General features: G+C 41.5%; 1 protein-coding gene across 1 annotated transcript in view; it reads right to left on the minus strand.

Annotated features, from left to right (window-relative positions):
- The window catches only part of ELOVL2 (ELOVL fatty acid elongase 2), a 52,971-nt gene extending 28,090 nt beyond the window's left edge, over positions 1-24,881 (minus strand). Inside the window, exon 1 of the mRNA XM_040062529.2 lies at positions 24,791-24,881. Within this exon, the coding sequence (XP_039918463.1) occupies positions 24,791-24,793 (3 nt within the window). The 5' untranslated portion in view covers positions 24,794-24,881. The remainder of the gene's footprint in view (positions 1-24,790) is intronic.
- Between the last annotated feature and the right edge of the window lie 776 nt (positions 24,882-25,657).

Genomic DNA, 25,657 nt, shown 5'->3' on the forward strand with positions numbered 1-25,657 from the left:
TCTCTTCTTCCCAGCAGTGTCCTACTGTGCTCAGTGAACTCACTTCAACACTGAGCAAACACAGCCCGGCTGAGGAGAGAGAGACACGGAGCGATGCTGAGCCTCTCTGCAGGGCAGGAGCTGCTGTAGGCTGTGGGTGTGTTTGAATGCCAGATATCTCCACACCTGGAGGTAATCTCCAGCCTGGACTGCAGCCACCAGTGACAGATTTGCCTTATAAAGAACCATGTTTGCACACTGGAAGGTCCAGCCCTGGCCTCTCCATTTCTTTACTGGGACTGGGTTCTGATCTAGGCAAGGACAAGCTCCCTGGCACTTCCAAGCCCTTTCCTTGTGTTTCTTCTGCTCCTGATTCTGGTACTCAGATTATTCAAAGTGGACAGATTTTGTGTGAACATGTGGTAATGAGAAATTCTTTTGGCACCTTAGACTCTAAACCTCTGTCCCTGCAAGATGCTGCTGCATTCTTGTTTTCTTGGAGAAAAACCCAACAAACATTCCAAAACTAAAAATATATATTTTTTCTAAAAAAAATTTTTAAAAAAAATTGCTCAAAAGAAACTGATGTTTCATGATATAAAAAGGTTTCTCATACTTCACAGCACTGAGGAAATTAAACTAGCTTTTAGGAAAGCGTCCTGGCTACAGCCCATAAAGAAAGGCATTTTCTGAACTTCAGACAATTACTTTAGTAGCCTAATGATGGCTTCTGTCACAGGAGGTGACTCGATTTTCAGGTGTGGGATCTGTGCAAAAATCTGCTTCCATTTTTATCTCCTTGAGCTATACAGTAGTTCTGTTATTATTTCATGACAACGATACTCCCTTTTGGGAAATGCCACACTGCTGTTTGTCTGTGATGTGTCCACCTGCTGCATTAATTTGAAACAGACCTTCTCCTGTGCTTAGTGGTTTTGTGGTTAACTTAACAGGCTGCTTTGGAAAAAATACTGTAATGGATTTGAATGACTTGTAGGAATGAGCATGCAAAGTTATTTGCTTTCATGCTTACATTCCATAAACAAATCTTACATGTCCAAATCTTACAAAGCAAAACACCATGCATATTCCTTTAATATTAAAATAATGTAGACAAACCTATTCTCAGATGCATTGAAATGGAAATTAGGTACCAAATGCTTCTAACTGTTAGATGGAGGAACAGTAATTTTAGAATATTAAGAAGAAAGAGCAAAATAAAAGAAAAGGTGTGGTGGTGCACGAGTTGTTTTATTAAGTTACTTTTGTAAGTTTTATAAGAAGTTTTTTGTAATGGTTCATTCCACTGTGCCCCCTGTTTTCTGTAATGGTTTCCCCGCTATGAGTTGGTTATATAACCAGTAGTTTTATGTCAATCATTCCTCTCCTCCACCTGTCTCTGTCAATCCCCCTCTCTCTCCTCTTGGTTGCCCTGTCTGTCACTTCGGGACCCTTCCCTGGCTTCTGGAAAGGTCTAGGAGAGGCGTTGAGTGATAGGCTGGTGCCTGGGAAATCCCCTTCTCCCCTCTCGTGGTTCGTTTGTTGTTCAAAAGTTGACACCCCCCTGTTACACCCCCACGTTACCTGATTGGCTGACTCGTTGTCCCCACCCCTGGATCCTCCCCCATTTATAAGTCAATGCAGGGCTTTGATCTGGGCTCTCTCTGGGCAGCAAGGGTCTGAGGCGAAGCTCCTTGTCGGACTCCCCTTTAATAAACTATCTTTTACCCTGCTCAAAGAGAGTTGACCCTTTTTCTGCCGCCTTAGTCGTGACGCTATCAGGTCCATCCGCCAGTGTGGGGAACCAAAAACCCACCAGGAGGAGGTTACTCGCCCTGCCTGTAACCCCGACCGATCCACCCTGCCGCAGTGCAAAGACTGAGCTAGCCTGTGGTCAACGCCTGCCAGGCGTGAGGGACACTGCGACAAAAAGGATCATAGAATTGTTTAGGTTGGAAGAGTCCTTTAGGGCATCAAGTCCAACTGTAAACCCAGCTCTGCCAACTCCACCACTAGACCATGTCCCCAAGTGCCACATCTAGCAGTCTTTTAAATACCTCCAGGGATAGTGATAAAATCACTTCTCTGGTCAAACTGCTCCAGAGCTTAACAACCCCTTCAGTGAAGAAATTTTTCCTAACACCTAATCTAAACTTCCCCTTGCACAACTCGAGCCCACTTCGTCCTGTGCTGTCACTGGTTACCTGGAGAGGAGGTTGATCTCCACCTGCCTACAGCCTCCTTTCAGGAAGTTGTAGAGAGCAATAAGGTCTCCCCTGAGCCTCCTTTTCTTCAGGCTAAACATCCCCAGCTCCCACAGCTACTACTTATAGGACTTACGCTCTAGACCCTTCCCCAGCTCTGTTCCCCTTCTCTGGACATGCTCCAGCACCTTGACGTTGTTCTTGTAGTGAGGGGACAAAACTGAACAAAGCACCTGAGGTGTGGCCTCATCAGTGCTGAGTACTGGGGGACAATCACTGTCCTGCTCCTGCTGGCCACACCATTGCTGACACAGGCCAGGATGCCTCTGGCCTGCTTGTCCACCTGGACACACTGCTAGCTGGCATTCCATGGACTGTCAACTGGTCTAGGTCCTTTTCCACAGGGCAGCTCTCCTGCCACTCTGCCTCAAGCCTGTAACGCTGCATGGGCCTCGCTGGACCTCACACCATGGGCCTCATCCCATCATTCCAGCCTGTCCAGATCCTTCTGCAGAGCCTTCCCACCCTCCAGCAAATCAACACTCCCGCCCAACACAAGTTACTGTCTTCACTGATCCAACTTGAAACCTCTTACACCTGGTTAGGAGGAGCAGACAGCATGCTGAATAGATGAGCCAGTCTGAAATTAAATCTACCTCCTCCTGAGTGTGCTTAAATGAGACAGTGAGGACTTGTACCAGCCAACAACCTTGTTCGCATCTATCTTACTTAGCACTACAAAATTTCAGTGCCTGTTTTGCCTTCGTTGGTAATTTGAGAGTGGAACTTTTTCTAGGAGATGCAGCAGAGAAACAAATACTCTTCTTAAGAATGTCCCAGCCTTTGCCTCTCTTTCAACATTGTACAGTTTATTTTAGTTTACAGGAAGAAAAATAGAGATTTACAAGACATAGACTTGTAAGATTGTTTTAGAAAATATACTTGTTTATATACCTAAAACTAGTAGTAATAGTTTGGAAAAAAAATTCTTACTTAAAAAAACATAGGTAACTTTGTGTGACTAGTCTTGACACCTTCCTGTCAACACTGCTACAAGATGCTATACTGTATTTCTGGGTTTTAGAACATGTCCTTAATAGTACCTCTGGGCAGATTAGATGCAAATGTCTTGCTCAACATGATCTGTCACATTTCCAAAGAAAAGCAAATAAAACCAGTCTGAACAAATCCAGGTGCTCAGACAACTCACTTCTCTCTGGCAAATCACTGTAATAGTCTTTATCAACAAAGGTATTTGGGTTGCAAGGCTAAAGATTGACATGTCTTTCATGTTGTTTCTTTTGTGAAGGACATTGCTCTGAGTATTAGAAATGTATATTCCTTGGCAGGATTTTTGACAGATTTGTGGAAGATCTATTTACCTCAATATATTAAAAAGACAGTAGGTTACCTGAGCAAATCATATCACCCAAATGGAAAGATTTGAGGGGAGCATAAAGTCAATGATGATAAAGCACCAGAGATCTCTCTAATGAGATATTTCAGTATTTTTGCACAGAAATGTAAAAAAGTGAATAGGCAGCACAGTGCACATATGTGAATTAGTTTTCATGCCACTGCATCTAAAACACAATTTCAAAGTCACCAGGTATGTAAAAAATATATCACTTCTTGTTATACATTTATATATCTTTGAAAGTGTTGGTCTTCACTGGTTTGCTAGTAATTTTAGCAGAAGTTGTATAAGCTATGTAAAAACTAGGTAAATTCTATCTAAATGGTGCAGATATCAAAATAGGTTTGATTTGTCAAAAATACCAGTGATCTGTCATTAGGCATTATTTATTGCCCACTGGAAACACGGCCTCTAGTGATTTAGATTTGTCTTTATATAGTTGTATAAACCAGGACATCTGGATCCAATAGAAACACAAAAAACCCCTCTGAAATAAACTTCTTACAAATGAGTAAACTTCTTTCAATCTTGCTTATGCTATCTGGAAACCTTTTGTATTACTGTTGTTTTGTTTTGTTTTAATTCAAAAGCTTTGTGTGTCAAGCAGTGCCTCAAAAATCCAACATAATTAGTTGCTTCCTCTTACACAGCTACATAGAATACACTGTACAAAACAGGATCTCATTTCAGACTTCAAAGAAAAAGTGGAAATGTGTGCCAGCCTCTGCTCTCTGATACAACTCCTGGAAGTAATAATGATATTTTAAACTACCCTGATTGAAAATACATACATGATTTTTATTATTTAAATGGCACTTTTTCCTTGATTCCCTGAAGAGTTCTGCTCCATACATAGTTGGTGTCTGAGAAGTACTGGAATATATCCAAATTTAGCAGCGTGTTTAAAGAAACTGATCTTGGATGCTGCCATGCATACATTTAAATATACAAATATTAAAGAAGATTTACTAAATGGTAGTGTTGGCTCTAGAACAGCTGAAATAGTGGATGAAAAGAAGCAAAGTTGAGTCCAACTCAGAACTGCTTATAGATTAAATTGTTTCACTTTTTATTACTTGAAGCATTTAAAATTACTCTTGAACAAAGATGTACAGTGAGGGAAAGTTCTCCATCAAAGATTGCTTCAGACAGCCTTCTAGGGTTTTGTCATCTTTACCTTCTATGATTTGTGTGTTCTATCTGTAGGGAAAACACATGTTTAAAAAAAAAAAAAAATCCCTTTTTTTAAAAAGAAAGCACTTACTTAGGGATTTACAAGTGAACTGCAGAGAAAGTGAACTAGAAGGCAGAAAGGTGAGCCAGAGGTTGCTATGAATTTTGTCTTATAAGAAGGGAGTTTTTCAATGAAATTGGGAGGCAGGACATCCAGGAGCTGGCAATAAACTGCTGCTTTTTGTAATTTATGCTTAATATATGGATCTCACCAAAAGCAGGAACAAGCTGGAGTGAGCTTGTGAGAAAAACACAGCTGCTGCTGTGTCCCATGGATGCAACGGGAGAGAGGGAGGGGAAAAATAGCTACAAGAGACATTATCTTAGATCTTCTTTATTAGCATATTAGATTAATCATTTGAAGAGAGAGAAACTGGAGTCCTTCCTTGACATGGTAATTTCTGTGTCCCATATTCTGGGACATTCTCTCCACTCCAGTGGCTGACCAGGATCAGAGTCTGTGCCACGAAAGCCTGGCCCAGCAGAATGGTGTTGCCAGAACCCCTAGAAGAAGCATAGCCCTCTGTGGTAACCTGGGCTGGCTAAAGGGCTCTTTTGCCAACATAAGATGGACCCATGGGAGATGTTTTTGCTTCTGTAGCAACCTCACTGCCTGAATCCTTCCATCTCTCCTCCAAAGGCATGTAATTTGGTGTGACAGAAGTGACTAAAGCCAAGGGAAGTGAGCGAAGTCCTGCTGGTGGTCTGTGTCTGGAAAGGTATATAATGTAATATGTGAACATTTGGTGATGCTCCTATTTTGCAGAAAATAGCCAAGATTAGCTACGAAAAGAACTATATGTGAACCATTCCATCTAAATATATAGTAATTCTTTTAGAATTCCAAGAAAAGAGAGAGCTGTGTCTTTGTTTTGGAAATTCAAGCTGTGTAATACATTTTAATGTAATGCAAAAATCTCTGAAAAATATGGTATGGTGGAAAAAAATAAACAAAAGAAGGCTGTTCCAGCTTTAGCACAGAAAATAAAAAAAATAATCATCTTTGCATGTTTCTCTTCTCTTCCTATTTCTTCTAAAGGCTTCCACATTAAACTGTAAGCACTCCAATAAATAAAATGTTGTTACTGTGGTCAGTAAATTATTTAAAAAACTTCAAGAGCATCTTTGAAGGAAGCATAGATTAGCATTGTCGATGTTTGAGAAACATAAAGTATTTCTAAAAGGTCTTGGTGCGAGCTGTGCCTGGTCTGAAAAACTTTGTTTGATTTTCTGTGTTTTTCAACCAGATCATATTTTACTCCTATTAATTTTTCATACCATGCAATACATGATTCATTCCACTGCTAAAGCTTGCATGCATATGTGCAAATATCTGGGTATTTTCCCAGTTGATATTACCAAATTCAGCCCTTTTTGTGACAGTTTTTTGCAGTTGAGGGTTATTTTTGCATGTATTTGGAAATGACTGGCTGCAGCTTGGCAGCCTAGGTGAGGCTGGGAGCTTGCAGGTCTGCCTGTTATCTGACAAAGCAAACTGGTGGGGGAATTGATTCATCAAATAGGTTGGTTTCCTCTGGAGGGAACTGAGAACAGCTGTTTGAACAGGGATTACAGCCAGAAGTGCTGAACACCTTCTCTTGTGCTGATTTAGTCACTGAAGAGAGAGCTGAACTGATGATGGTGTTACTGAGGATGTAAAGATAAGGGGAAGGTAGCTGCAAAGGGAAGGCAGGCTTGCTGGTTTCCCCTGAGTAGCTGCTCAGGTTACACTGCCTGGAAAAAAATGCATTTTTTGGTGGATTCCTCAAGAAGAAGACTGGCTAGCCACTTCTAATGTAAAAAAATGAATGGATGTGAAGTTTGGTAAGCATGGAAGGACATAGCTAAACGTAGCCAGAGGTTTTATCTGGCATTTGAGCTGTCTAGGTGGCTTGACTTCAGATTCTCTTAATTTATTGCTGCCCAGAGAAATTTTACTACAGGGCTTAGCAGTACCTGAAGGGAAGCAGGAGGCTGCCAGTAGTATTTGCATCAAACCTGACGCAGAATATTTAACTGCCTAAATTACCAGGGGCATGCTAAAAGATGTTCCTTATACTGGCAAACTGAATTTAATTTCATCTTCAATTTTAGTTCTGTGTTCTCTCTATTCAAACAGGTCTTTCAAGAAAGAGTTGAATCATCCAAGATGTCTGGGATGTGGTGTTGTGGTGTGTGATGCTGAGGTATCTTGATGAGCTCTGTCACCCCAAGGGAAATGTGTAAGCTCCTTTTTCAAGGCACAAGGCCTGGGTACCCAGCTCCCTGCACTGTGCTGATGGATGTGCTTGGAGAGGGTACTGGAGTTCCCTTTCTGGAGGGTGGTAACTAAGCAGCTTCCCTCTGATTGCCAGTGTCTGTTTCTGGAGCTGGGTACCTACACAAGTATTTCCCCCTGCAAGCACAGCCAAGATAAGAAAGCAGTACCTGGCTACATCCAGCATGCCAGGTGTGTCTGCTCAGTGTTCACACCTGCTCTCTGTTGAATCTGTCAGTGCACTTTCAGCTTGCATTCTAAATCTGCCCTGAGCTTCAGACTAGCAGTTAACTCTGGAATTTATTTTTCTGCAACTACGGCTCTCATCTCCCTATGGAAAACTTAAGTATGTGTCAAGCTGGGACTAGAATCCAGATGTTGAGATGAATTATTTCAGTTCAAATTTTTTCCTTTTCTTTGATGGTGGTGATGGCTGGCTACCCTCAAAAAGTCAGGGGGTTGTGCCAGCCCAAGCAGTTAAGAAAGTCATAAGAAGATGTCAGATATGAATGCAAGTTACGTAGAAGAATAGTTTGACCTTGAAGATCATTTAGTTCCAACCCTTCTACCACGGCCAGGGACCTTCCACTAGACCAAGTTGCTGAAAGAAGAAATCTTTCCTCTGGATAATATGCCTCTGCTCTTTGGGGAATTAGAAACTGATCTTTTGGCAAACGTGCACCTAAACCAAGTTTCCATGCAGAGTTTGTGTGTCTCTGGTGACTAATGCCACCTTTATGCAGTTCCATTTGGGCCAATGCTACTTTTTGTGGGTGTTTCCACACCCAAACCAGACCAGAACATTAGGAATAGGAACTGTGAACCCAGCAAACATCCCCTGTCGTTGCCCACAGTGCAGAAACAGCAGAGTGAAACCAACAGCTCCCACAGGAAGAGTGAAACTACCACTGAAAAGAGCAAGGCCAGAAGGGACCTGGCACAGACCTCCCCTGACAATTCCCATTTTCTGCTAAAGCAGCTGGTGGCAGAAAGCCAACCCCATCCTTCAGTATCTGTTCCTGTGTTATCTTTCCTTCTGGTCAAAGGGAAGCAGATGACTTTGCGGCTTGAAAGTTGAGAAACTTCCACACTTTCCTCTGTGGAGTGTGACTTTGGGTGGCCTCCACATGAGTCAGAGCACACAGCTCTCTTAACAACCCCTCCTTAGGCATCTTATGGCTCTCTGAGTATTATGGGTATTATTCACAGAGAGCTTTAAGAGAAACAGTGGCCTCCTAAAGGCAGAGCATTTGCCTTGCTGCCCACGTGGCACTTGTGAGCATAAATTCTGGGTACAAGTTCCTCACCCTGAAGAAGCAGATCGCTTTGAGCTCACTCATTGCCCCCAAAACAGCAAGCACGCTCTGCTTCAGGTGCCTGGGCTGCAGGCCAGGCTTTAACTGGTCACCTTGGAATGGCAGTGACCCAAGGAGACCTGCTATGATGCTTGGTCTTTCCCAAAAGACGCCTGCACCCCATCTTGCTCGTGGCTGTAACCACACGCAGGTGCACGCTCTACACCAGCTGTAATCCCTCTCATCTACAGCTGCAATATCCACCTTCCCTGCTGAATTTTTTCTTTTTTTTTTTTTTTCCTACAGGTGTGAATCCACAGACAACCCTTCCTACTGTTGCTTGTCTGAAACAACAGCTTAGGGATTGGTAAAAACCTCTCACACATAATGGAAAACGCAATGGATGATAACCCAATGCAATGAAACAGAAATTAAATTTACTTTTGGCTCTTCCAACATTCACCTTTATTGTGATACAAAATGAAGATCAAATTGTAAAAGCTTTGCATTTGTGTTTTCATTCTCTCTTCCTCGCTAACCAAAAATACCCTGCCTTCTATTTTTCCTCGTTCCTCCAAAAGACTGGGTTTTAACACCTGATACTGAGGTATCACAAAGAGAGCTCTTATGGCTCTCTGAAAATGCCAGATTTTAGCTGTAGTGAAGTAGAAGGGCAAGTTCTGCCTCATACTGACAAAATTAAAATAATGCATGATGAAAGCCCAAAGCCTAGCATGTATTGCTTTAGTGCAGTTACATTTGAGAAGTGAGTTGCGGAATACTTTACTTGGTGTAAAACTCCTGAAAATAGATTGCCTGGCTTTGGGGATTGCTGCCAAAAGTGGGCACTTCGCAAGCATCTCAGTTCTGTGTGACAGGCCTTTACAACCAGGAGATGGTGGAGGAACAGTTCTCTCTCAAGCCTGATCAGCTGTGCATTGATGGTTGGTGACTCACATTGGAAAGGACAGTTAGAGCTGCTTTCAGCTGGGGAGCCAACATACTCCAGAGTTTTCACTTCTGATAAAAGGGCACTAATATTTAGCTTCCTTCTGCTTTGGGATTTTAAATTATGTTTCACAAGAGGTCTATTTTTCACTCGGTTTTGTAGCTCAGTGCTACAAAACCTGCTCATCCCACACATGGGAATAAGGATGGAGGAATAGCTGCTTTATGGTTTCTGTCAGGACTCAAATCAGCTTAAAACACCATCAATACCACAGGTGAGAAAGCACTAAGAGGCAGAAGAATTTCAGTGAAAACATTTTAAGTATGTAAGCTGTTCAGACATCAGTCTTGTTTCTGGACTATGCAACCTGCTACAAGTCATAGAAAATATTAACTGCTCACATAAAATGAGGCAAGACTTGTTTTACCAGTCACGCTACTGTCAGATCAGTTATTGTGAGATAAACTGCTTTTGCAAAATTAATCAGCTGTTCAAGCTTTTTTTATTTTTTTAATTTGTTTTTTTTTTTTTTTTAAGTACAAGGAAAAGGAATTTGGAAGGATTCTGCACTACAGTTGCATGGGTTAGAAGACAAGTGATTTAAGAACACATTCATAATTACTTTGTTTTACAAAACCCTTTGAAAATTGAAGTGCTTGAAAGCATTCTGCCTTTTACACATTTTTCATTTCTCAATCGTATCAAAGGCTGAGGGTCATAGTGTCTCCAAGTGAAAAATGCCCTTTTTTGAATGACTGCATGATTTCTCTTCTGCAATTTCCAAACTTTTTTTGCTCTATTCTTTGTGAACATACTAAGTGGTCACTAAAATAATGCAAGCCAATTTTAGCTCTTAAAATAGGTCTTATATGGCCTTAAAAGAAGAGTAAAACTGAAGACCTGCTGCTATTGCCCAATTTGCAGGATCTGTCAGTCATGTACACTCCCAAGGAACATATCTTTATAGTCCATCCTCTTGCTTGTTACCAGAATTTCAAAATGAAACTGTCACCAAAGCAGATCAATGCAATCCTTTTAAAAGTAATCCTGCTCAATTCTACCTTCTACACAGGGGAACATCAGCTTAACTTGTAATTAAAGCAGATTTCTCTAGGGAGACTTCAGATGTGGCCTGCCAGTTCCCAAGAAAATGGTAGCAATTATTGACCTCATTTTCTTTTGCTCTAACAATCAGATTTAAAATGACAGAATGACCTGAGCTGGAGCATAATTCCTGACAGTGACTATGTGACAAGAAAGCATGACTGTGAGGAAATAAACAAAAAGGAAATCAGTCAAAAATTAAAGAGTAGATAAAAATTCTGCCTCCTTCCAACAGCCTGAGTGAATACATCACTTTCTCATGCAAAGCAACAATCCTTAGGAATTTGTTCTGACCTGAATAACAGAAAGTTTCCTTTGGAGCAGGCAAGTCTTAAAGTTACAAGCAAAGAACCCCAATGAGTTTTTTAGGGAAAGGTTAATTCTGTTTCAGTTGCTTTCTTAATTGTCTGTTTAGCTCTTGTTGACTTTACGAAGTGTTGGGAAGAGAGATCAGTGTCAGAATTAATTTTACATCAGCAATACGAAAGCCTGCACAGCTTAATTTACCTGCTTCCAAACAACTAGGCTTGGTAAAGGAAGCCTAACCAATCTGCATATAAAGAACCAGTATACAATTTCGCCTTACATAAGAGCAAGACAGCCAGCTGCACTTTGAGAAGCACAGGAAAGTAATTCTACCAAAACAAAAGAGGCAAACACCCTTCTAAGGCTTTGGATTTGCCAGATTGTTTAGTTTTGGAACAGAATATTCCCCAAATATATACTGGATGCAGAGTGTTTGTCCAAAACGTGCTACATGTGCAACTACATGGTTTTTGCAGTAAAGATTTTGCATCCTACATTTAGACCCCTACAATGAATAAAGAAAAAGGACACAGGGAGCAAATGATATGGTAGGGGAGAATTACAACAAGTTTACGTCTCAGTTTTCCGAGTATGCCGTTATCTTGAAAAGTTTGTTTTCCTCACTGTTTGCAGACAGATTGTGTTGCTGCTGAGAAGCTGATTTCTTAAGTTACTATAATGCATGCAGGACCTTATTTTGTGCTTGGCATATACATTTGATCATTTTTCTGGAGAAAGAAACAGGGCCAAGCTGACAACATATCCTTTCTAGAACTGTGAAAATATCTTCATTTTCTACTGCAACAAAGTTCACGATCTAAGATAAACAGGAGATCCTAAGCCTCTGCACACGATCTCATGGCTTGTTCGATAAAGAACCTTAAAAAACCCCCAAGCTAAAACACCCCCCCAAAAAACAAACAAAACACAAAAACAAACAAACAAACAACAACAACCACAACCCCCCCCAAAACCCCAAAAAAACCCCAAAAGCAAGAGCTCTGGTTTTCCCACAATCCTGGCAGGGCAGGAGGACAAAGGACACTCTATGCCAAAGAAGTAGGTTTCTTGGTTGCCGTCCCAGATGTCTGCAACTGTGTCCCCACGGCGGGGATTAATGTGCAAGGGACTGCCTGCCCCTCCTGACACAGGCAGGGAGTTCAAAAAGGATTTTATAAAATGTGTTCCCTGGCTGGGGCTTTCCCCCACTGAACAGTTTTGCCTGAGTTTCTTAAACAGCTCATACCAGTGCTTGGGGGTTCCCCAGCTGCTGGCAGGGGAGACAAGGCAGGAGTATTAGAAAATCTGTGTGGGTAGCACTTCTAGTTCCTCTGGGCACACTTAAAAGTAGGGCTGTGTGTTTTTCCCTTTAAAAGTCAAGAAATTAAATTAAAATAAACTACAAAAAAAGTAAACATAGAAAAATTAAATAAAGCGTTAGGGTGCTTTTTATATCTTGTAATCTTTGACAGGCAATTGTCAGCACCTGTTCAGAAAACTGTAAGTAAAAAACTCAACTTGTAAAATATTAACTAAATATTTGCTTAATTCAGACTTTTTCCTGCAGTTTTAATTCCCTTTATAGACACCATTCTGCTAAGGGCAAGAGTGGTAGAAGATTGAATACAGCCTGCGAAGCATGTTAAAAAAAAAAAAAAGGAAAACTGTGAGAGATGTTGGAAAAACTGACAGCTCCCTACATACATGTAATTAACATTTGTTTCAAACCAGTAACAAATTCTCGTAGTCGGGATGTATGAAGTAGAATGCACTTCTAATGTATAAAATGCAGGTTTTCTATGCAAGAAAATGAATGAAATGCAGCAGATTTTGTTTGCATCACTTAACCATGTACATTACATATAGTCAGTATCTTATGAATTTTGAAATTTACTACTATTAATTTCATATTCCCAAAGTACTTTAAAGTTGCAATAGCTACAGAATGTGTACAGAAGCCTGTTTTAAATATAAAAGGTTCCATGCATAAGTGGAAAATTGTAACATAGGATACCTTATTTTTTCAGAAACAAATAATGGACCTGAAAGTGCTTTCATCCTCATGAGTGAAACAGTCTCCAGCTGATGCAATTATTTAACTGCCCTGAAGTCTTTATAAACATACAGACAAACCAAATCAGAGCTAAATATCTGTGGCATTTTAAGTACTGTGAAAGCCACTGTGCCTGCTGGAAAGCTGGACTGCCATGCACTGGCTTCTCAGCTGTGCTTCCCCTGGTCTGGGAATTACACTGCAGAGCTGCAGGCAGTGTTGGAGCTACAGCTGTTACCTATTTCAGATAAAGGGATTGGTTAATTGAAACTGTCCAAACAGGAGCTCATAAAATACACTGTACCAAGTTCATGTGAGCTGTGCAGGACAGTGACCTGCAGCAAAGGAACGGTGCTGTGCCTGGGCGCTGGCACAGCTGTAACAGGAGCAGAGAGGTGTTCATACCTTTGGCTAGCTTTGTAGTGACTTCTTTAGTATAGATCCCCCAAATCAAACCCTCTCTGCCCTGCATTTTTCCTGAACTAAGCCACCAAGTTCTTGCTTCCATAAATCTATACAATATAGAAGTTACAGCCATACTTTCAAGTTTTTCACTGTAACAGTAAAACCAGAATTATATTTAAAAGAAATACATCTAAATTAAGATTTTTACTGACCTCTGTAAATTCAGAAGGCTAAGAAAGGAACAAAGCGGGAGTAAAACCCACAAATGCTCTCTGTAATAATGCTTATGTGTTTGCTTTGCCAACCCTCTACTGAGTGTCTTATTTATACTGTCATTAAATCTATTAAGAGTTCTGCCCAGCTGTTTTTCCTTTGTGGAAAATTGCACCTATAAACGCAGTCAAACCGGGCTAAGTACCTGCCCAAAGGCAAAATCTACCCTGATACATACTCTGTCTAACCTGCTCAAGTTGTTGAATTATACAAGGACATTAAACCATTCCCATCCCCTCGCCCCTGGAAGAAGCGGTAGATTTATGAGGGCGCATGTTCATAGTACAATTATTACCCAACACATTATGGGTAAATGCCATGCTGGTTGCTGGAGGGACCAGCAGAGTTCCACATGGATGTAACTGTCCCCTTGGCCAGACTCACTGGGCCCACCGCCAGGAATGGGGCCCTCATATCTTAATTTCTCTTCAGAAACAGGGAATGCAGGACCCTGGCAAGGTAACTAAGTTTGAGATATGCGTGTGCACATTTTCTATCTGTTGCTCTCTGTGTGGGGACTGATGTAACATAGGTCATGTTGTATCCTGCTTTAGCCTCATCCTTAAAAGTCTGTTCTTACAGACTTGTTCTCACAGCTCTTACTTCTTACGGATGAAGGAGATCTGGGTGTATTCTTTTGTGCACTAGAGAAATGTTTTTTCTTCGTTTGCAGTCATTTGCTGTGCCATTTCTTGTAGCTTCTGCCCAAATGGATAGAACCTTTCCTGAACTATTTATAGGGATGCAAGTTGGAAAAGGGGAAGAAAAAGAATGGAGGAGGGGGAGGTGTTTGTAGCATGCTGCTGAGGATTAGAGAGTTCACATCCCAGCTTCTAAGGTTTCAGCCTTAATCTTCCAACACATGCAAAGCCTTTCAATTTCACTTCGAGGTCATTACCCATGTACAAAACTGTCTAACTGCTGTGTGACAAATGCAGGCACAAAACTCAGTGCAGGAAGCTTTTCAGCTGGGGGTATTTATTGTTCTGGGAAAGAAGCATGAAGTTTCAGGTAAAAATATCTACGTCTAAAATCTGTTTGTTAAATTTTAAACCAAGTGGATTTCAAACTTGTGAGCTGTAATAGACATTTATCTCCTAGTTTATCATTTGATGCTAGATACCATTTACCAGTAACTGCTGATTGAAAGAAGAAAAGCAAAACCCCAAAAATTCTAAAGGTTAAGCATGTCACTGTGGTGGTCTCTCGCTCGGAGCCCCAGCTCCATTTTTTCCTCAGCTAGCTTGAGAGACAAACCACAGTTGGAAGGATTTTTCCTCAGGGCCCCAAAGATCCCAGAGCAGCTGTGAACCTTTTCCTTCAGAGAGAGCAGATCCCCATCGATGGCAAAGGAAGGTCTGCACTTGATCCGGGAGAAATCAGGGCTTTATGCAGTCTTTCTCCTGTGGTCCTGCCCCCACCTGGGTCAGGAGCCTGGGCCCCGTCCCCATCCTCCAGCCAAGAGGCAGCTCCCCGTGGTCCCCCAGCTTTCATCCAGTGGGAAGGGGCTAGAGGCAGGGACAAGCCACTACCCTATCAGGGATAAGGTGGGAGTGGAACAGAGTTGGATTATGTTCCAGTGTGGGAGAATGGGCCAGGAAAAGGAGCAGGGACAAACCTTGGGATGATACATTTTCCAGGGGAACAGGAGAGTACAGAAGAAACCATTACAAAACCCAGTATCAAAATTAAATACAATATAAACTCAAATAATGCACAACAGCCTGTCACGATATCTAATAATATGTAAAGAAAATGTGACTAGAAAACCTCCAGTACTTCAGTGGGTATTGCTGCAATGAATCTTGTGCCTTTGTGATTACGTCCAGTATTAGAAGATCGGCTTTCTTGGTGGAGGCTTTTCACACAGCTAGCTTTCTTCAGCATTCAGGAAGATCATCTGATGGGATCAGCCTAGGCTGACCTGTAAAGTCAAGAGCCATTGAAGTTGGGAATTTCCATGTGACATAGGAACTCCGTGAGAGGGCTGCGCCGCAGTGGCTGCCACACCCATCCAGGCTGAATGAATTGCTTTTCAGGAGAAACACCCATTATAAAGAGAGACATAATCTGGAAAAAATTTGGTTCCCTTGACAGTTAAGCATCGATGAGGCTCTGTGCTGCTCTGTAGTGGACAGATAACAGGTGGGAGGAAAACAGAGCTGCTGGCAAGGTCAGCTTGGAGTATCTAAGACCTGATATACACCACAGGCACTGATCAAGTACCGCTTTCCAGAAAATTAAAGTCCTCACAAGCTTAGGTTTCCAAGAAGGATAAGCATCACTTCTTTGCATTATATATGTGTTCTTAGGAATAACTATTTGAAGAGATGACTATTTCTTACAAGTAAAAGTAATAAATACATTTGTTTTACAGGAGAAGTTAGAAGCAGCACTGATGGCACTTGCAGCTGATTTATGTTTCAGTACAGATAACCGTAAAAACAGATAAAATGAGAACCTTCTGTACTCAAAAAAAAACCACCCAAAAAACACCAACTAAGAGAGAAAAACCAGCTAGCAGACACAGAATAATTGTTTGCTGGTGAAATGCATTGTCTGAAAGAGTGAAAAAGGTAATAATGGTAAATCTATAGTTATTTAATATCATACAGTACTAAGATGTTTCAGGCAAAAAAAAACAGTGCTAAGAAGCTTTCCCCTGGAAAACCAACAATAGCAAGAAATATATACCTCTTTTTAAGTCTGTGCAATCTATAAATGTGGTGAGGGAGTAAGTGTGTGACAGCTGTGAGAGTTAGGTAAGCAGGTAAAATAAAAGAATTCCAAGTATCACCGATTTTAAAGAAAATCCATCTATTTCAAATTATTTCTTTTATGAAGTTATAAGAAAGAAACCAGGAGGTGATGTCTGAAGATGTCCTCTGGTACTTTCCCAGCTAGGTATAAACACTGTGTTATTTGAGGGTTCTAACTGAACTCAAAAGCTTCCTTCATTCTGAGAGTGCATATGTTTATTTCCTAATTTAAACTCAGTTACCTGCAGTATTAACATGAGGAGTTGATCAACTGCATATTGATCAAAATATATCCTAAACTGGCTTATGGAGTCAAATGCATGATCATTTCAGGTAACAAATTCTCAAACCCCATCTAATGCTGGATTGATGAATGAAGTGTCACAGGTATTTAATCATCTCACTTTGCTTCCTACTTTGCTATTGAGTTCAGTGTTCTTAATTTGAATTATTTGAATATTATATCCTCTCTGCTTAAATAACGACCTTACTGCATCCAATGAAAGCCTCTGATAATTACACTTACACCAGTGTCTTACCAATGCTGTTCATATTTGGAGGGGGAACAGTGGGGGGACACCTTTGTAAAAGAAGCAAGAACACATGAAATCCCAATTTTACTGAAGACCAGGGGACTAGTATGGCTTTCTTGTTTTCAGCTGATCAGGATGTTCCTTATTGAGTGCTCAGGAGCTGCTAGGTTTATTAAGTACTTGCAGTATACATGTCAAACTGCAGCAAGACCTGGGGTTTAACAAGCCAGAATATTGAAATAATCACACTCCCATAAAATCAAGAAAAGTCATCTTGGGGGAAAATGGGACAGTGCTGTCTTGTTTCCCTTCTACACCTGTCTTAATGACATTGTTCTGTCTTGGCTTTCAACTTTGTACCTTTCTATCAAAACACTTTCTGATCTGAATTCTGACATCTCCCAAAGGTGTCTTGCAAACAGAAGAAAATTACTTCCTGATTGATGACAAAGAAATTATTTTGTGAAAAACATCTGTTAAATGTAGTCCTGGAGGGACATTTTAGTTATACCAGATTTGAAATAAAATTATGCTAATAATTTAGTAAATGTAAAATGGGGGGAAAATGGTTCTTTTTCTCCAGGGTAGGTTATAAGGGATATTTTTTAGTTTTTCTTTAAGTTACTGTAAGCAAAGTAAGTCTTATCTAGCCTTTTATCTTTCAAGGAATTTTGCAGATACTATTAAAATGCAGGCTTACAAAGTCTACAGCAGTAAGGAAGAAATAACTGCATTAAACCCAAAAGGTTTTCATTTCAGTTTTTACTGAAATGGAGAGGTATTTCTGTTTTGCAGAACAATAAAGGTAAATGCTACCTTTTCTGTTGCCTTGAACAAACTGCCAGTTTTAAAGACAAGGTTCAAATGTGTTTCAGCACCAAGAAATCACAAGCTATATCTCAGCTTTCAAAGGACAGCATGAAGATCCTGTGATGCTTTTGACACATATCAGAAAATAAAAAAAATCTTAGAGAGAATATGTAACTAAATTTCTACTAAATTTCTGACAGAAAACAGAGCCCTGGAAATTAAAAAGTATGCTATAAAACAAGAGATGTGATGTACTTCATTTTTCTGGTTCTGGGGAAGGACTGATTGAGCAGTACTTTCTCATGGTTCATAATCATCAAGCTGCCAGATAAAGCCAATAGCTCCAGTATTTGAACAGGAAAAATTTCCAGAGGTGCTTTTAAGGGTGAATCCAGATTCTTCTAACACGTTTTTCAGTGGACATACCTTATTTTGGGAAAAAGATTTGGATTTCTTAGGGAGCTTATATAAATAAGCTGTCTACTGTTTGGAGAGTGATGATCATTGCTGGCTGGAAGACATCTCTCATTTCTGCTTTCAGCAGCAGCAGGAAGTGGGAAGAAGAAAGGAATCTATAAAGACTTTGCTAATCTGAACTGGTTTCCAATACGCTTGTTTTCTAAGTCTTTGATTTTCATTTTTCCTCTGTTAACTTGGAAATACGGAGTTTTTGTATAGCTTCATGCATAGTCTTCTGTCAGTATTAAAAGATAGGTCTTGGAAAGAAGTCAAGTCGAGTTGGTACTCCTAGGTAAGAAGTGCTGATTTTAAGCCTTAAATCCACAATACAGTGTGGTGTAACAGCAAAGCAACACTGAAATGCTACTGTAGGAAGGCACATAATACTAGCAGCTGAGAGGACAGATGCAGCTGGTTCTAAAAAATATCCCATTGCATGGGACATTTTTCATATCACACAAGCATCTGAATTTGGGGAGGAGGATAATTTTGACTAGCCAGTCATAATGCAAATTGTGTAAACTACTTAGTACATAAAGATATTTAAATAATAAATTGACAAGCATAGAAGTATAAAAACAGACTTAATGTTTTTTCCCTCTGGAATTGCATGGACTATTGACAAACTTTGAAAAAAATTACACCGTGTACACAGTAGAACATGGTTCTGACACAAATACCAACTCCTATGAGATCAGAACTTGCACAGGCTCACAGCTTATCTTTTAAACTCCAGCAGAAGTAACTTGGCTGGCTGCGGGTGTGGATGGTAATATTCAGAACTGCCTTACAAAGAGATGTGCCAATTCCCTGACAAGGAAATCACTCTCAAAAAGTTTGCCAACCATTTATTCCTTGCCAATTTGAAGGCACTTAGATTTTTGGAACAGTTTTATCAGTGCTTACAGAAAAATGCAAGAAACAGTATTGTTTCCCTTCTAGTTGGATGTGAAAATGCAAGTGTAATATAAGAAAATAAGGAAACAGAAGCTGATACCTGTTTTCCAAAGTGTCACTTGAGAACAACAAAACAACAATTAAAGAGGGAAATATCTTCTTCTGGTTACTGGTCCTTAACTTTTTTTCTTTCTTCCAATTCTCCCTTAAGTCATTGAGGGCAAAACCCTGTATTTCAAATGCTAATTCATGTTTTGGACTTCAATCATGTTTAAAGGAGACTGGGCAAGAGAGGAAAGGAAATCACAGTTGATTTTCAAGCTTAATAAAGAAGAAAACAGAGCGTATGGAAGTTCTCTTATGTCTCCTCCTCCAAAACAATTCTAAATTTACCTCTTTTAAAACCCTAAATGAACCCTAATGAACTCCAAGGACGCCTCTTCTTAAAATTGTATGAGACCCAAATAACAGAGCGCTGTCTGCTGGCACAGGATAAGAGGGTGCACAAGCTAATTAGCTCCTTTTCTCCGTCAGCCCCAACAGTGGGTATCCTAGAGTTTAATCCACACATAACTGGAATTTTAGAGCCCAGACTCTTAAACCCATTACACCATGGAAACACCCAGACCGACACTTTCCTCATAATAAAAATGCTAATGACTGTGCTGCATGGTAATGCCCTAATGATACAAAATGTCTGTAAACTCCATCAGTTATTGTCACATAGAGGAAATAACAACAGCTGCAGACTTTTTACTATGCGCGTAAGTCAGTCCCCCTGTTAGGTTGCTGCACCACATGGTCTTCGCCGGCTAAAAAGCGTCATGAATGGTGACGAGCATCCTGTGGGAGGTTCTTTAAGAACTAGGGGAAGAGTGGTTTGGTTGTGGCTCCTAATGCTTGGGTTTAGGATATTTATTTGAAACTTTGCCCTACTTCTAATTTCCATTTCTTGCTGTGTTTGGTTTTCAAATGATGACACAGAGTATGAACTATTTCTTGTTTCATTTCCATATCTGTCCTCCTTAAGGTGAAAAAAATCAAAATCTCTCAAAACAATGATGAAAATGATCTTAATGTTTTTATTCTCTAATTACATATGTTTGTATACAAATTTCTACCAGAGAGGGTTTGGTTTTCTTCAGTATGGGGAGCTGACCTTTACCACTTTATCACAGTCAGTTTTGACTGAAAAAAAGGAAATTCAGTGCAGTTTAAAAGTCATTACCTAGATGAACTCAATATTTAAAATTATCACTCTATTGTTGTTAGACTGACATCAAATCAGAGTCCTTTCAGTATTAATGCCAATATATTGTTGTCATTCCTTGAAGATGTAAAGAATTCTAATTACCCTCCTAAATCTAAACTTAAATAGTCCTCAAAAACTTAGAGTGGCTTTTGCTGTTAGGTCGATGAGAGGCCCCACAGAAGTCATAAATATTCACTTCATTTCATATTGTACTCTACTCGTCAGCTGTGCAGCAGTCCTGTGGGTAGAGATGCAGTCACTTAGATGTTGTGGCCCGTGTATTTAGCCTATGATAAGGCTATATATGATAAGGCATGGAGCATTCGTGCAGATAATGGATAATTTACAAGCTCCACTGTTGCCAGGTGCCCACAAATTGGCCGATAAATTTGGTGTGCTCTAAGTCTGAAGTGTGGCATTTATAATATGACAGAGCTGCATGCCCCAGGGTGTTTCTTTTTTGTTATGGCTGGGGAATCCTCCTTGTACCTTTCTATTTCCTTACAAAGAGGGTGATCCCAGGAGCTCTCTGACTGGAACAACCAGTGGTACACTAAATTCCATCCTCATAATTTCCCTCCCTTCTCCATTACCTTCTTTAATTATGAATCAGGCTGCACTTGTGACATTACTTTGAATACAGACATCATTGAATACAGACTTCAGACTCTGTTTATATGAGGCTTAATAATGCCTCAGCTTCTAAATCAGTTTTACAGGCAGTGTTCAACAAAACTCTCATATAGCATGGCATGAAAGCATCAGGGACAATTATTATGTTATTCTATTTATTTGCACTTGAATTTTGCTTAGATCAGGGAATAAACCAGCCCTTTATATTTGCCTTACTTTGGAGTTTACTAATACCTAAAGAAAATACTATTGCAGGGGGCTTTGTCCCAACGTTTGATTGAGGCAGAGGTTCAAATTTAAAGTGTTTGCACATGGTTAACCTTTTTCTTCAATAAAATCAAGAGATGCTATAAAGTTAAATGAATGTAAAATCGAGTGCCTGGTGAACAACAGGAGTGTGCTTTTTTTCAGTAGTCAGACTTCTTGTAATGAAGATAGAATGATCGGTCTTCAAGAATCAAAGGATATTCCTAGAGATGAGAGGGATCGACACCAAGGGCAGCATGCAGGTTTTGGTAAGCAGGCATCTGTAACTCTGCAAATGAATTGATGGGCTCTTACTTCAGTTCCTGGAAGTTTTGGGTTTTTTTCCTAATCAATTCCACCATGTGCAAAAGGCTTCAGTATCTCTTCTTGAGTTTCTATGCAAGTAGAGTCTATTTTTTCTGTTCTATATGCAGTTTCTCAGCATGTTTTCTCATAGTTTATTAATTCTGTGTCAGCTGGCAAACCCCTGCCTTCCTGCTCTGGTTCTGGATGGTAGGGCTGCTGCAGTTTGTTCCCTCTTTACTCTGCTGGACCTGGAGAAACCTTGTGGGTGCTGTTCCACTGGATATTGTGTCATCGGGTATTTGTGCTGAGCTGATCGCTGATGAAAAACATTCTCTTCTAATTTGTGTCACTGTTCAGGGGCTAGAACATTGTCTGTGCAGTACTCTTTCTCAAGCGGTATTCAGAGAAACTAACAAACACCAATGGGCAACGAGGCAGGGGTTTATTTTGGCTACTGTCATCAAAGAAGAGTTTGCTTTCTCTAGGGCCCTTTGCATATGTTCTGCAAATAGTGTATGCCCATATCAAGGTCCATATCCTGATATGGTGGCCATGACGCTTATGAATGCTTAGAAGAGTTAGATGTCTTTTCGTGTTGACTTCAGATTACAAGGGTGTCAAAGCCTCTGAAGGAAATGAAAAAGATATTCTAGCTTCTGTCTCTCCCTCTGCCGCTGGATTCTTGTAGAGGTATAGATACTGGCACCTATTAAATACAGTCCTCATGTTTATGCTTACCTTAGTGCTACCTAGACTCTTTGTAAGCATAAGTTGCCATGACTGTGCAATGTTATACACCCTCTTACTCCATAAAAGTGGGATTTGACCCCATGGAAAATACACTGACAAATCAAAACGTGTAATCGGTTTAAAGTTCAAGGGTGCAGCCAAATCCTGAGCCAGTGTAATTTGACCTAGATTCACCGAAGCAAGGAGATCTGCAGTGAGCTACATAAACAGAAGAACCAAGCCACTGTGGTTGCACACATACGGTGAGGATGCTGAGGAAATACTTAATGCTTTATGATGGCAGTGGTTTGCTGCTTCAGCAAAATGTAGTTTCAAAATGAACAAACAAAAAAAGTTTTCTTATGCAACTTCCTACAATAGTTATTGTTGAACATTCAGGATGCTGAAAAAACTCTCAGTTGAGTTTAAAGGATGCTAGCAACCTACATCTGCTTATTTCTATTTCTGTACTAGAGGAGAGAATGCTTATTCAATGTTCCCACCGCTTGGGCCAAAAATCTGTTTGTCCTACATTCGCTCCTGATACCTCTGGTAGTATATTCCGACGTCCCCATGACCCCTTGCCCCCAAGCTCCAGGTCCATCCAGAAATCGATGTGCTGTAACTTTTAATCCTGCATTAGCATCATTGCAACATCTTTCATCAATAGCTCAGGTTTTCATTTCAGTAACTGTTATTGCAAGGACACTCTTTCTGACTTTTAGAGCCAAAGTAACCTTCAGCCTTTATACCACTTCAATGACTTCCTCAGACTGGCAATTCTGTCTTCAGAATGCCTTTATATATGAGTAACAAAGCTTGGGAAATAGCAGAAACTTTTCAACACTAAGATTACTGGACATACTGAAAAATTTGTTAATCCAAACCCCTGTGTAGCTCTGAATGGCAGCTTCTGGTTATTGCTTCCAGTCATTTCAAGAAAAATCTCAAGGTTAATTAACAGCTCTAGGAACCAGAAGGTTAAGGGTATGTGTCAGCTGTGATTTCCATTGGTACGAGGTTGCCAATGCCTGTGTTACCAACTAATGCTTCCTTGATATGCACTAGTATAACTGACCTCATCTCAGTCCTGGAAGGAATCAAAATGAAACATTTTAACTAGTTCAGGGTATTTTACCTTTCTTTCCAGCTGCCTCTGTACTCCTGAGCACCTGGGTATTACCTGTAATGCACATTATCTTCTGCAACACCGGGTATCTTTGTAACCTACTTCCTCTGTCACAAGGAAGACACTTTCAGTGTCTGGTATTTACTTAGGCTTTGTGCAGCTATGATAATTTAGTCATAGCTTTTGTTCTTATATTCCAAATTGATAGGAAATAGGAATTCAATTATGTCACTCTAAGGGGGCTTAGGCAGCACAAACTACTGCACCATTTCAGGTCTTTTCAATAGGGTCTTCTCATACCTATCATCCCAAAGCTGAGCTGGGGGCAAATAGAATACACAGGAGAAACAGATTCAGACTGACAGCAGGTGGATACATGACTTTTAGAAAGAGGACTCAAGTTAATTCATAGAATGGCTATTTGAATATTATTCATGTCTGGATTTATGGGGGGAGGAAGGGTCCAAACTGATTTTTGTTCAAGGAAGACAGAATTTACTGTATATGATGCAAAGACTTTTTTGGGGGGGGAAAAAGTATTTTTGTTGTTCAATCATATAAAACAAAAACTAGGCTCTGTCGTTAATCGTATCTCAAGCTTCTGATACAATAAACTTTGCAAAATGTATTCATCCCAGTGTGCCTCAAAATTTAAGGCTGCAAAATACTTCTTTGAAACTGTCCTACTTTGTAAGGTTGGCAGTACACTTAATGCATTGCTGCATAAACAGGATGAGCCCCTTTGGGAAAGTTACTATGACTGCAAAGACACAACGTACTATGGGGAATCGGCATCGCTCACTAAATAGGTGACTTCATTGTTCCTCTTTAACTCTTTTAAATTCTGAACCGGAATCTAAAACTCCATTGTTCATTCATAGCGTGGGGGGAAAAAGTGTTCAATTACAGATTGCATGGCTAAAGCAAGCGCTTCTATTAAGATAACAAATTAACGGGAATAATCGGTTTATGTAACACGCTCAAACGCACCTCGGAGCAGAGCAGAATGCACCTGCTCGGAGCGGGGCAGGGCGCAGGGGGCCCGAGGAGGCGGATGCCCACGGGCTGGGCATCTCTTGCTCCCTGTCTCCATCCCTCCCTCCCTGTCTCCACCCAGGACCGCGTTCCTCCACGTGCCTGTCCCCGCACGCCGCCCGGCTCCCCGCGCTGCGCGGGTGCTCCCGGGGCTCCCTCTCCCCTGTCCTTCCTCCCCCGCTCCCTGAGGTCCCTCCGTCCCTCCCTCCTTCCCTATAATGTCCAAGCTCAGCCGCTGGACTCGACCCGCGCGGCCGGCTCGGGTGCCTCGCCTGGGGGCTGGGGGCATCTGAGGCCATGTCCCTCCTTTCCCCCCGAAAAATCACGCTCCGAACGCGGCCCGTGGGAGCGGGGGCAGCGGCGAGGGAGGAGGGAGGGCGGGCGGGCAGCGGGGGCTCTCCGCCGGCCCCGCAGGAGCGGGGGGCAGGGAGGAGAGGGGCAGCGGCGGCTCGGGGGCAGGCGGCCCCGGGAGGATGTGTGCGTGTGCGGCCGCGGGGGGACGCGGGGGGACGCGGGGGGACGCTCACCATGGCGGCGGAGCGGCGGCGAGGCGCTGTCCAGGGTATCGCCGGGCTCGGCGCGGCTCTGCAGGCGCGGCCCCACGCCCGCCCTATAAGGCACCGCCTCCTCCCGGCCCCGGCGTGCCCGCCCCCGCCGGGGAGGGACGGCCGGGGCTCCGCCGAGGGCGAGCGGAGCCGAGCGGAGGGATGGGGAGGCGGCGGGGAGCCGTGCGTGAGCACGGGGAGAGGCTGTGGGGGCCGTTCCATCACCCACCCGGCTGTCACGGCAGATGGTGGCCGTTTGCCTTTGTTGGAATCTACTCTATTGTGAAGATTCCATTCGCTGTCGGGCCACTTTGGGAGCAGACAGGGTCACTGAAACTGTTGGATTCGGCTTGGGTTTGGTCTATGGCCCAGCACTCGTATTTACAAGCTGAACTTCTCTAACCTGAAACCCTGAATCCTCCACACACTGTGACAAAGTGAGATCCACCACCTAATGGTTACTGGTTGGACTCAATTATCTCAGAGGTCTTGCCAGTCTAAATGATTCCATGATTCTAAATGTGGCATCTCCCAGGAGATCTGTCTGTTGGGGAGGGATTGTTAGGTTGCCTAGGAAGGAAAAAAATCACATAGAATCAGAACTACTGATTCCACCACAACTCAGCCTCTGATACACAACAGAAAAAGATTCAGGGTAGGAAGAGCGTTGTGCTTGGTGTAACAAGCACAAAATCTCACACCTTCAAAATTCATTTTTGTTCCAAGCGCTAACAAAGTCTTACAGCTACTATAAAACATTTACTTAAGCTACCAAAGTTGGTTGAAAAATTCCTGCTTCTTTATCTCTGCTTTTAGTAAAAAAAAAAAAAAAAAAAAATTGTCATGTGA

Source organism: Hirundo rustica, chromosome 1 (genome assembly GCF_015227805.2).
Source record: "Hirundo rustica isolate bHirRus1 chromosome 1, bHirRus1.pri.v3, whole genome shotgun sequence".
NCBI classification, from domain to species: Eukaryota; Metazoa; Chordata; class Aves; order Passeriformes; family Hirundinidae; genus Hirundo; species Hirundo rustica.